Source organism: Canis lupus, chromosome 27, assembly GCF_003254725.2.
Source record: "Canis lupus dingo isolate Sandy chromosome 27, ASM325472v2, whole genome shotgun sequence".
NCBI lineage: Eukaryota > Metazoa > Chordata > Mammalia > Carnivora > Canidae > Canis > Canis lupus.
Window position 1 is genome coordinate 25,997,009 of NC_064269.1, and position 13,431 is coordinate 26,010,439.

At 42.1% G+C, this 13,431-nt stretch overlaps 1 protein-coding gene across 1 annotated transcript; it reads left to right on the forward strand.

The window, feature by feature from the left end:
• Nucleotides 1-461: 461 nt before the first annotated feature.
• Nucleotides 462-12,909, forward strand: LOC112665496 (cationic amino acid transporter 3-like). The gene is made up of 3 exons (XM_035707307.2): nucleotides 462-557; nucleotides 3,465-3,674; nucleotides 6,447-12,909. The coding sequence occupies exon 3, from the start codon at nucleotides 6,638-6,640 to the stop codon at nucleotides 8,456-8,458; it is 1,821 nt and encodes a 606-aa protein (XP_035563200.2). The 5' UTR covers nucleotides 462-557; nucleotides 3,465-3,674; nucleotides 6,447-6,637; the 3' UTR covers nucleotides 8,459-12,909.
• The last annotated feature ends 522 nt before the right edge of the window (nucleotides 12,910-13,431 follow it).

Genomic DNA, 13,431 nt, shown 5'->3' on the forward strand with positions numbered 1-13,431 from the left:
GTAGGAGATTCTGAGAGAGGCAGCTGGGGGAGGGGCTGCTTCTGTGCTTGTTTCAGGACTGCTGAGTGGGCTCTTCAGTTGGATCTGGGACTGGCCTCCATATCACACAGGCTGGGTTCCACCTGGTTCCCCACACTCTCCTCCTGCCAGCCAGGACCTTCTCTATACCCAGGACCCTGGAGAGCTTGCTTCTTCCTTCTAAGTTCAAATCTTGCCAACAAAGTATCCAGAAAAGTCCCATTTCATCTTTAGCCCACATCCTCAGGCAGACATGGCCCCACTGGTGTCTCATTGACTATCCACAGCTTTCCTCAATTCTAGCTAAGCCACCTCCTTCCTATTTGCACATTCTTCCAAGGCCCCTTCCTCCAGAAGGCCTGACTCTCTGAGGCCCCACCCCTTAAGACTCCGCCTCCCCAGGCCTCAACTCCCTAAGGGCCCAGCTAAGCACTACTCCAAGACTTGGCTTGGCTTGGACAAACTCCTTACTTCTCCCTGGGTTTGGCTTGCACTTTCTTCTCAGGTCTTGTTCCTCTGAGGCAGAAAAAAGCCTATCAGTAAGTGATTTCTTGTGTTTATAGACTTGCCAAGAAAACTGAGACAGAGCCACAGAGGAAGAAGTTTGGGCTTGGACTGCCAGTTATATGAGGTACTTGGAGTAGTCAGATTTGGAAACATAAAGTGGAATGCTGGCTGCCAGGGGCTGCAGGGAGGGAAGAATGGGGAGCTACTCTGTGTTGGGTACAGAGTTCCAGCTAAGAAGATGAACAAGTTCTGGAGATGGATGTTGGTAATGTTTGCACAACAGTGTGAAGGTGAGGCTGGATTGGACCACCTGTTTTAAAGTCACAACACCCACTCTGAGCACCTCCTAGTCTTTTCTTATATTTCTTTTTCTCTGCAGTGCTGATTGCAAATCTAATGCAATATATATTCTTATTACTTATTTATAATTTGCTTTCTACTGCAATAATGTAAGCAAGTCAAGTGGAGGAGTATTTGTGTTTTTGCTTTAGCCACAGTGCTGAATAAATGGAGACCGGTCTATTAGTTGAATGAATAAATGAAGGGCCACAGACTCCTGGACAGAGATTTCTAGAGAAGGCACAAAGAGAAGGAGAAAATGGGAAGATTCCATTTTTCATTTGATTTTGTGACTTGATTTCTTCTATCCTTGGATATGAGGCTGGGCCCCAGTGTTCATGGTAGCTTTGTTTTGTTTATCTTTTGTATGTATTCCAAACGTTTTTCATGTTGCAAGGGTGGTTACACACTTACTATATTTCAAGTGCTTGCCCTGAACTCAAAGCCTCTAATCCTGACTGACCCCTACCAGAGTTGCAGGGTTGTTTGAATTAGGACTTCAGAAAATCTGGGGAAGCTCATCTACCTGAAAGGTTTTATACTTGTTTTGTTTGGGAGTCACTGGTTTGATTGGCTCTGGAGCTTTGTTATCTGGAAATTTAAGGAGGATGAGAGTATCTATAAACTTTGGTATCAGGAGGGAATTGTGCTTGGATACAGAGGGATTGCTCTAATATCTGGGGACATTATGTTTATAGTACACTTCTCTGAAACTTTGAGAACTTGAAAATAATTGTGTAACAGCCTCATTAGCTTTGCTCTCAACTCCTTCTCAAACTTCTAGCAAAGCAACTGGTATCCACACTATCTTTGAAGCTATTCAGGAGAAGCCACAAGGCCAACTTCCTGGCTGGCAGGAGTGTTAACACCCAACCACAGAAACCAGTGGAACTTACTGCCTTGGAAAAATGTGTTGAAAAGGGAAAGTTTAGAGTGAGGGAAGTATCTTTCTCAAGATAGAGGAATGAACATAATGACCTCCAGGACAGAGGAGAGTGGATGTGTCTGGCTGGAAAAGCAAGACAGCTTGCAATTTCATGGGTGGATTGTTGGATTTGACAGTAGTTCTTCTTGGGTACCTGGATCAGAAGTTTTGTTGTGGAGTTTCAAGGGGACTCAGAGACTGACAGAAGCACAGGGAGAAAGAAGGCAAGTGGGAATCAGAGGCATTATGAAATTCATACAACCTGGCTTCCTGTTCTCTGGCACCACTCTGCATTTCCTCAAGCACTTCCCCTGTGGCAACACCTCCTTTGGAAAGACTCTTCCTATTTAAACTGAGATTCACAGACCCAGGACTCATTAGGAAATGCCCTCAAAAAAAAAAAAAAAAAAGGAAATGCACTTGAAATAGGTGATTGAACATTGTTGTATCCTATTTACATCTCTGTTTGGCCCTTTCTCTCTTTCAAGAAAAACAAAAATCAAAAACTTTTGAGTAATCTCAAGATATAATAGTCAATCAATAAATCTATATATTCATTACCTCTCTCCTAAATGCCTCTTCTGGTTGCTTGCTACAATGATGAACAGATCTTTGTCCATGGTACTGAGGGTTGGGGCCAGGAGTGTAGAGATCAGAAGAAGGGGAACGAATATGGAACCTGGCCCTGCCCTCTGGAAGCTTTTAGACTGTAAAGGAATTTAAGGACACCAGCAGACAGAAAGGGAAAGTTAGTTTCAGTTGAACATCAGGACAGACTCTAGTGCTGGTGGGAATGGGTAGAAAGTTTGCATCATTGGCACAGCAGATAACTTACCCAGGCCACAGGATCATCCCAGGAAGGGTAAGCCAGGATATGAGGAGCTGAGTTAGGAAGGAGGTGATAGGCCTGAGGGTAGAGGGAGAATAAGGGCAGGGCCCTGACAGCTGGGTCAGAGTTTGGACAGAATAGAAAGCATTGGAATAATCAAAGTTATTGCACAGAGAAAGGGCATTTCTGCACATGGTGTTTGAGGATGATGTTTCTCCGTGTTGTTACAAGCTGGATTTATAGTAGGCTGTCTCAGGATACCCAATCTTGGGTTTGCTTTCTCTTCTGTAAGTTTGGGTGTTCATTTGTTTGTTCTGCTTGCTTCTGTTGGAGTCTTAAATATGATACTTTTATTCTCAGGTGTTTAATACTTTGGGTTGTTTCATTTATATCTTCATACATTATCTGTAGGGCCACTGGCTCTCATCTTCAGTAAAAGTAGGAAGAGCGCAAGGACCACCCTGAACAACACAGTTGAGGGAAACAAATTATCAAAAGCATTAGACCTCTGCAGTCTTGCCATTCAGATGGTCCTCCTCAGAAATTCCTGCTCAGGGTCCATGGATGGACTTCAGGATGACTTTTTTATTTTTATTTATTATTTATTTATTTATTTATTTATTTATTTATTTATTTATTTTTTATTGGAGTTCAATTTGCCAACATATAGCATAACACCCAGTGCTCATCCCATCAAGTGCCCCCCTCAGTGCCCGTCACCCAGTTACCCCCACCCCCGCCCATCTCCCTTTCTACCACTCCTCGTTCGTTTCCCAGAGTTAGGAGTCTCTCATGTTCTGTCTCCCTTTCTGATATTTCCCACTCATTTTTTTTTTTATTTTTGAGGTTTCCAACCTCAGAGGAGTCTGCGATTCAACAAATGTGAAGAACCACTGTTGTGTCTTTGTTGATTGTTATGTGGCTGGGGATGATTCCCCAGAGAAAGAAACTTGAGACAAGAATCCTTAGTGCCAACTACAGGAGCCTCCAGGACAATTGAAGGAGCTGAAGAAGAAAGAGGAATTGGAAAAAGAGAAATGGATTCAGAGGGAACTGGTAGGAGGGGTGCACCATCTTCTCTATCTTCACCCTTATTCTAGCAGATATTCCTTCTTTGTATTCTCCATATCCTGACAATCACAGGATTCCAGTTCTCCTTCATAGTAAATCTCCTGAGTGTTTGCTTTTTATCAGGCTCTGTACCAGGTCCTCTCACAACATTTTCTCCTGAAATTCCTGTGTGAAACCTGCAGTGCACAGAGTGGGGTCAGTGCCTCCCTCAGTCATGGTGTGTTCGCACCATCACTTCCTGTCAGGCCCCTTTTCAGTTCATTTTGTTTTCCTTTTTCATCTTTATCTCTATTCTCATTTCCCCTCCTCATTGAAGGCACTTGCTTTTCAAATGCATTTAACAAATGCTCTTCCAGTCTGTGCTCTGTATGTATATTTGATTCATTCACTCATTCAACAACTCTATGTCCAATTGCATATGCCTTCTGAATTCTACTATGATTGTGCTTAAGGATGGCCCCCAAGTAACACTCCTACCAGTGGCGCATGATTGTTTATATCTTCTTATTGAATTCTCATTTGATCTAGTGAAGGACAGGTAAGGTTCCTAATGGGTGAGGAGACTGAGGCTTAAGAGATTAAGCAAATTACACATTCATATAATCACCAGGAAGGGCCAGAGGGAGAGGATCTGAAGTTTGAAAATGCTCCCCAGGTGTCTTCTGTCCACTGTCTCCCACAACCTGAGAACCTTTGCCTTAGGACATCTTCCCTAGATTGTAAGGTCTGACTATGATACCTTCTAAAAAAGTAGGGATTCTCTAACTGGGTGGGGTGGTTAATATCCTATACTCCAAGGCAGCATGATATTTTTAAAGCAAATGTCCTCAAAGGCAAACAATTATCACTTATTTGCAGCTTTTACCTGCATGAATGATTGGCAGTCAGGGTTTTATCACAGTTGGAGTTTTCTCCACACTTTTCATTTCTATTTCCTTCTGTAAGGAAGGTAATACTGTTTATATATTTACCTGAGCCAGGTTTATAATATACTATGTATCTCACAGTCAAGTATACAGGAATTCTGGATTATGTACTCTATTAGGTTTCTTATCTTGGTTTGTATATTTGTTCAGCAAATATTTGATGAGCACCTAACTCACAGTCTGATGGAGGTGATAGGGTGAGTGTGGAATTTCTCAGCTGAAGTAGGAACTGGGCAGAGGATGAGGTTAGAAGAATAAGCACAGAAGAATAAGCACACTTATAGTGTTAAAAGGTTCCCTGAGGTAATAATTGAGCCTCCTTATCTCTCTGGTGTGCTTGTTGGTAAATTATTATATTGGAATTGGTGAGTAGCAAAAGGGAAGATAGATAGATTTGTAGACAGAAGGGCTGACCCATAACCCAAAGGTTCCATTTCATAATTTATAGAGAAGATCTTTCGATTTTGATTTGATCTTTTCGGTCTTTAAAAGCCTCTGACAGCATTTCCTAAAATTCTCTCAAACCCGAAGCCTGAGTCGGGAGGAGAGTGGGGGCTGCATGACTTTGCTTTTTCTGATCTCCACTATTCATTTCTGGGGCATTATTGTGAATTTTCAACCTTGAGGAGGCAACCATTTATAAAGCAGCAGTGCGGTAGGGGGAAAGAGGAACCACACGAGGAGTTTGTTCATTAAGAAATTATATTTAATGTAGTCAGACTATGGTTTGTGGGAGTTAAAAAAGCTCCTTGTGAAAATTTAATAGACAGTTACTAGTGAATGTTTTAATACAAGCTCACAGAGCAGGGCAGGGTCTTCAGTCCCCTGGCAGCTGACATCCCAGATGGTGCTGGGTATGTAGAGCCCAGTGTGGCCAGTGAGGAGACTGCAGAAGTGAGCTCACCTTCTCTCCTGGAGCCAGAGACAGAGGAGACAGAATGAATTGCTTTGGTTGTGAGCCACTCCTGAGGTGACTTACTTCTTTTCACCCTTCCCACCACGTTCTCATAACAATGCACATAAAAAGTATAGTGAATTTTGTTTGGGTGCTTTGGGTGAGATGTATTGAATGTCAGAATTCACAAAACCATCTTCCTGGCTCCTCTCCCTTCTCAGTCTTGAACCCTGGGGTGGTTTCTGCCCCCACATCTCCAGGGTTTCCTTTCCAGGCAGCCTGGTCCTCTCCTTCTTGCAGATGGTTATGAAGGCCCTGCCCCTTTCTTCCTCCTCCTCTCTGTTCACAGCACCCCTGTGGGCCTAGGTGGGTAAAGGGAAGGGGTGGTCTGTATATGTGTGGCCATCAGTACAGCTGAATGGATGAGGCAGGATGAGGAGAAAGGGGGCCAAATTGCTTCCTGGCCTTGGCTAACTAACATAGAGTCTAAGGGTTTTAAGGCTGGAGGACCAATATTTGTATTTAACCTCAGGTGATATTTAAAAAATGAATCGGTCTGTAATTGCAATGAGGTCCACTAGTCCATGAATTAATGCATCATAACTCATGCTTAAGCACTGCACACACATCCTGTGTGTGAATTATTGGACAATACATTCATGCCCTCTTGTGTCTTCCCACCTAATTAGTAGATGAAGCTATGTGAGTTATGTGAGAAAAAATGGGATTTTGTTTTGTGGTGTGTAAAAAAAGAGGATGTTGGGAGGTATTTTGTATTTTTTCTGGAGGGGGAAAGCAGGGTTGATCTTTCTATGATGTCCTTTGGTGTAAGTTTCTGTAATATTTGGGCTGTAGCAGGTGATATGTGATTTTTGAGTTTTGGTTGGTGGGTTAAATAATCAGTTCAGTAAATATTTATTGTTTACCATGTCTTAGGCATTATGGAGGGAGAACACATACCAGAAGAAATATGAAGCAGTAGCTTTGAAGCCTGAGCAACCGATCAAGGCATCCTCGACCCAACCCAACTCAACTTAACTCAGCTCCCTGGACCTGATCTGAGACTTACAGCTCCCTGGACTTGCTACAGCTCTTTGATTCCAGAATTTTCTTCAATTCTAGCTAGAATGCTGCATCAAGCACTTCACAGATTTAGTAAAAACCTGAGACATAGACATCCGCTGGAGCAACCTGTGGCTGAACCTGCCCCTGCCAGGAGCCTGAGCACTCTGGATTTAGTAGGCCTGGGTGTGGGCCGCACAGTGGGTGTAGGTGTGTATATCTTGGCTGGTGAGGTGGCTAGAGATAAAGCAGGACCATCCATTGTGATCTGCTTGCTGGTGGCCAGCCTATCTTCTATGTTGGCTATGCTGTACTTTGCAGAGTTTAGTCCCCAGATTATCCACTCTGGCTCCAAACATCCCCACAGCTTTGTCATCATAGATAAACTTGGGGCTTTCATCACAGCCTGGATTCTCATCCTCAACAATGTTACTGCTATAGCCATTAGGATCTGGGCTTGGACCTTAGCTCTTGACAACCTTTTTGGAAACAAGATATCTCAGACCTTGCAGGAGACAATTTCACGACATGTTCCCAGGGTCTTTGCAGAAGTTCTAGGCTTCTTTTTTATGTTCCTTGTGTTGTTGCTCATGGGATTGCTGACTCGGAACATTAGGCAGCTTTCCCTGGTTACCAAAGTGGTCACATTGGTGAACCTCTTGGTTCTTGGTTTTGTCATCATCTATGGCTTCCTGAAAGGGGACCTGCACAACTGGAAGCTCACAGAAGAAGACTACATAAAGGCTGGACTCAATGACACTTCTAGCTTGGGACCTCTGGGCTCTGGAGGATTTATGCCTTTTGGCTTCCAGGGGATACTCCATGGATCAGCTACCTGTATCTATTCTTTTACAGGCTTGAGCATTATTGTTACCAGATTTGAAGTAGCCCAGAATTTCCAGCATTCCTTTCCTATGTTCATTGTGATTTCACTACTCATCTGCATTTTGGTGTACTGTGGTGTCTTTTCAGCACTTATGCTTATGGTGCCTTATTACCAGCTCCAACCTGGGAGCACCTTGCCTGAGGCATTTCTCCATACTGGCTGGGCCCCTGCCTACTATGTTGTAACTTTTGCATTCTTCTGTAGTATTTCTGTCAGCCTCTTGGATTATATGTTTCCCATACGTCAGCTAATCTCCATGATGGCACATTATGGCCTCTTTTTTCCTGTCCTTGCAAGGATGCAAACCAGCACATACACACCCATTGTGGCCACTGTGATCTTTGGGATTATTGCAGGAATCATGGTATTATTCTTTGGATTTGCCAATCTCTTGGACCTCATGTCAGTTGGGGCCCTGCTAGTTTACTCCCTGCTGGCTTTTAGTGTTCTCATCCTCAGGTATGAGCCTCAGAGGAGGAATGGGGGAAATGAAGCACAGGTGCAGGAGGAAAATGAAGCAGAGATGCAGGAGGAGAATGAGGAAAATGAGGCAGAGGTGCAGGAGGAGAACAGACCTGCAGCAGAGAAGCTGACTCTACAGGGACTATTTTTTCCAGGCAGCCCCACCCCCACTCCACTCTCTGGTCGGGTTGTCTATGTTTGCTCCTCACTGCTTGCTCTGCTGCTGACTCTTCTCTGCCTGGTGCTGGCCCGGTGGCCAGATCTGCTTTCTGGAGACCCAGTGTGGATCACAGTGGTTGTGCTGCTCCTGGTGCTCATCACTGGAGTCACTGGAGTCATCTGGAGACAGCCACAGAACTCCACTCCCCTTCACTTCAAGGTACCTGGTCTGCCTCTCCTCCCACTCCTGAGCATCTTTCTCAATGTTTATCTTATGGTACAGATGACAGCTGGCACCTGGGCCCTATTTGGTGTCTGGATGCTGATTGGGTTTGCTATCTACCTTGCTTATGTGATCCAGCAGCACCTGGTTCCTTAGCCCCACTTCACTTATGGCCAGAACTGTAGACCTTGAATTCAGTGGCGCCAGTACATATTTGGTTTGACATCATCACACCTGAATGCAGTGAGGGCCCCTGCACAATAATAGGGAGTACTTCTGAGGACATGGAAAGCTATGCCTCCCATGAGTTATTTGTAAGGGAACATTAATAGCACTTTGTATTTATTGTGAAGTGAAGAATGTGTCATTGCTCGCTCTCTTTTAAAGTTGTCTAATTTTCAATTGTGTCTTTACGGCACACTAGCTTTAAGAAAGTTTTTAAGTTCTTATTAAAAGAGCTAGATGGGGGTACCTGAGTGGATCAGCTGGTTAAATGTCTGACTTCAGCTCAGGTCATGATCTCAGGGTCCTGGGATCAAGCCCCATATCAAGCACCACACTCATGAGTATGGAGTCTGATTGTCCTTCTGCTCTTTCCCCTACTTGTGCTTACTCTCTATCTCCTGTCTCTAATAAATAACTAAAGTCTTTTTTAAAAAGAGCTATAGGGGTACCTGTGTAGCTCTGTCAATTAAACTTGAGTCATGATCTCAGGTTCCTTAAGGTTCTTCCTCCCTCTCCCTCTGTACCTCATCCCACTCATGCACTCTCTCAAATACACAGATAAATATATTTTTTAAGAGCTACAAAAATGTTGTTTTCTTTAGGTTAATATCCAGTGTGGAAATATTGGTATATCTATATTTAATTTTTTGAGGAACATCTATACTGATTTCCATAGTGACAGCACCTATTTATATTCCCACCCACAGTGCATGAGGGCTCCCTTTTCTCCACATCCTCATCAACACTTTATTTCTTGTCTCTTTGATTTTAGCTATTGTGACAGGTGTAAAGTGATATCTTATTTAATTTTAACTTACATTTCCATGATAATTAGTGATGATGAGCATATTTCTTTGTGTCTGTTGTCCATCTTGTACGTTTTCTTGGGAGTAATGTTTATTCAGGTCTTCTACCCATTTTTAATGGATTATTTGTGTTTCTTTAATGATGAGTTGTGCAAGGTCTTTATGTATTTTGGATATTAACCCCTTATTGGATATATTATTTGCAATATCATCACTCATTTTATATTTCACCTTTTTGTTTTGTTGATGGTTTCCTTTTCTGTGCAAAAGTTTTTATTTACATGAACTCAAAAAGATATATGCACTCTTATCTTTATCTACAATAGGCAGGATATGAAAGAAACCCAAGAGTCCACGTAAAGCTTAATTGATAAAGAAGATGCAATATATATACATATATATATGCAATATATATATATATATAAAATGGAATATATATATTGGAATATATAATGGATATATATTATATTATATATATAATGGAATATAATTCAGCAACAAAAAACGAAGGTAATCTTGCCATTTGTAACAACATGGATGGACATAGAGGTTGTATGTTTTGTTTATTTTTAAAGATTTTATTTATTTATTTATTTATTTGACAGAGGGAGAAAGACGGAGAGAGCCAGAGAGCACAGCAGGGGGAACAGCAGAGGGAGAGGGAGAAACAGGGAGCCCAATGTGGGTCTCCATCCCAGGATGCTGGGATCATGACCTGAGCTGAGGTAAGACACTTAACTAACTGAGCCACCCAGGTGCCCCGGAGGTTCTATTGTTAAGTGGAATAACAAGTCAAGAAACATAAATACCATATGATAACATTCACATGCACACTTAAGAAATCCAAATAAAAACCACAATGAGATACCACCTCACACCAGTGAGAATGGGGAAAATTAACAAGACAGGAAGCCACAAATGTTGGAGAGGATGTGGAGAAAGGGGAACCCCTTTCTTGCACATTGGTGGGAATGTGAACTGGTGCAGCCACTCTGGAAAACTATGTGGAGGTTCCTCAAAGAGTTAAAAATAGATCTGCCCTACCACCCAGCAATTGCACTGCTGGGGATTTACCCCCAAAGATACAGATGCAATGAAACGCCAGGACACCTGCACCCCGATGTTTATAGCAGCAATGTCCACAATAGCCAAACTGTGGAAGGAACATCAGTGTCCATGGAAAGATGAATGGATAAAGAAGATGTGGTCTATGTATACAATGGAATATTACTCAGCCATTAGAAACGACAAATACCCACCATTTGCTTCAATGTGGATGGAACTGGGGGGTATTATGCTGAGCGAAATAAGTCAGTTGGAGAAGGACAAACATTATATGGTCTCATTCATTTGCGGAATATAAAAATTAGTGAAAGGGATTATAGGGGAAAAGAGAGAAAATGAGTGAAAATATCAGTGAGGGTGACAAAACATGAGAAACACCTAACTCTGGGAAATGAACAAGGGGTAGAGGAAAGGGAGGTGGGTGGGGGGTTGGGGTGACTGGGTGATGGACACTGAGGGGGGCACTTGACGGGATGAGCACTGGGTATTATGCTATATGTTGGCAAATTGAACTCCAATAAAAATTTTTTAAAGGAATAAAACAAGAAAGAAAAGAAAGAGAGAAAGAAGAAAGAAAGAAAGAAAGAAAGAAAGAAAGAAAGACAAATGATAAAAAAAAAACAAACCCCAGACTCTTAATTACAAGGAATAAACTGGTGGTTGCCAAAGGGGAGAAGGGGGGGATGGGTGAAATAGATAAAGGAATTAAAAACACACTTATCTTGATGAGCACTGAAATATGTATAGAATTGTTTAATGATTATGTTGTACACCTGAAAATAAAATAACAATACTGTATATTAATTATGCTTCAATTGAATATAAAAGAAACTGGAAAAAGACCAAAATATAAAAGGTAAAATAGGGTTGCTGCCTTTAAGGGACTTATATTCTAATATAAGGGGTGATGTATAGCTGTAACAAGTACAAAGTGTTGCCATAAGTAGTACACAAATAATGTGTTTTGGGAATTTATAGTGGAGGATGAGCATTTGTGTCTGCCACAGTGGTGGGAGTTGATTGGTAAAATCAGGGAAGACTTTGTTGAAGGTTGGCATTTTATTGGCTCTCTCCAAACACAGATAATTTTCTCCAATGGGCTGCAGGGAGAGATTGCAGGCAGAGAGAACACCAGGAGGAAAAGCACAGGAATACGAAGCAGTGTTCAGAGCACTGAACAGGCTGCGTAGCCTGAGCCATGGCTGTGTGAAGGGGCAACACAGCAGGCACAGGTGGATTGCAGCCAGAGCTTTCCTCTGAGTAAAAAGCACTTTGACTTTGATCCCACTGCCCACACTGAAAATCCCCGGGGCTGGTTCTTCTACTTGGCCATATCTGCATTCTTGCATTTTAAAATTTCTCTATTGTTGTCTGCTTTGGTCCACCTGCTCAGAAAGTGCACAGCTGAGAGCCATATGTCCTGGATCCTGGTCTTGTTTCCACCACTAACTAGCAATGTGAGCTTGGGTAAGCCACTCAGTTCCTTCCATGCTCTGCTTATTTATGTGTAATATGAGAGATCACAACTGATCATTTCTGATGTTCCCTTTCCTGAAAGCATTCTAAGATTTCCTGATTCTTCTATTTGTTAGCCTCTTAACTAAAGACATGCAGGTCTTTCTACTGTATGTGATCTGAACCTGCATCCTGCCCACTTTTCACTACAACCTATCGTTGGAGCTGTGGAGGCACAATAACTAACTCCATCTCCCCCTCCTATGAATTGAACCATTTGATAATCAAGACATAGAGACAAATGTTTAAACCATCTTCTTTAGATCTGCAGCCTAATTGGTTTGCTAATCTTGCATCACTAGACAGACATATTCATCACAAGTAGTACTGAGCAACCCCTGCCTCCCAACATGGAAGAGAGCCTACTTCCATTAGACTTTCTGGTGTATGAGCAGGTTGGTAGGTATGTATCCTATAGACAAGTTGGTTCTGATAAAGAAAGAAAACCAACAAAACAGTGGAACAGGTTGAGTTGGGCATACTCAGTCCTGCCTCTTCAACTCACTAATCAAAGTCACACTGAAGAGAGTGCTGGATAGAGGCCAGGAGTAGTACTCTGCTCAGTGGTGCTCAAACATCAGCAGGTGTCACCTCACCTGGAGGACTTGTGAAAACGGAGATTGCTGGACCCTGCCCCCAAAGTTCAGAATAATGTAGGGCTGGGTGGTGCTAGAACTTTTACTGGTAACCAATTCCCCCATAAAATGAATGCTGCTGCTCCAGGGACCACACTTTTAAATTCAAGGCTCCAGCTGAAGCCCCTTCAATATAAAGATGAAGCAAGAAAAACAAAAGAACTCTGAACATTTACCTTCATTTAATGAAATATCTAGGTTAAAATAACATAGTTAATCCTTTAACAATAGGATAAGCATAGTGTATCATTTCACAATGGATACGTATATCAAATCCTCACAACATACGTGTTAAATATTTTACAATTTTACATGTTAGTTATTTATTATAAACCTTTAAAACTGATATTTAAAAAATAAAAAAACCACAATTGTCTGTGTGTCTTTATTTTGTTTTCTACATTATAGATTTTAGGTGAGGAGTATATCTTCTTCAGTCCCCTAGACCACCCAGCTGGGGGCCAGGCACATAAAGAGGATCTAACAAATTAATGTTAAAATGAATTGAACCTTATACATTTCTTTGGTATAGAAAATTCTACATACTTTTAGGCTAGCACTGTGTTATTCCTTTATTTTTTTATTAGAATTTTTTGTATATTATTTCATTGGAGTTCAATTTGCCAACATATAGCGTAACACCCAGTGAACATCCCTTCAAGTGCCTCCCTCAGTGCCGGTCAACCAATCACCCCATCCCCCACCCATCTCCCCATCCACTATCCCTTGTTCGTTTCCCAGAGTTAGGAGTCTCTCATGTTCTGTCTCCCTTTCTGATATTTCCCACTCATTTTTTCATCTGATATAAAAACGAGTTGTACTGGATAAAGGGGAAAAAAAGGAGGGGTACCCTCTAGTTCTATATACTGTAAATCCCTTGACT

Coding starts and splice junctions, on each gene's coding strand:
- LOC112665496 (XM_035707307.2), top strand. CDS start 6,638: ATGCTGCATCAAGCACTTCACAGATTTAGTAAAAACCTGAGACATAGA.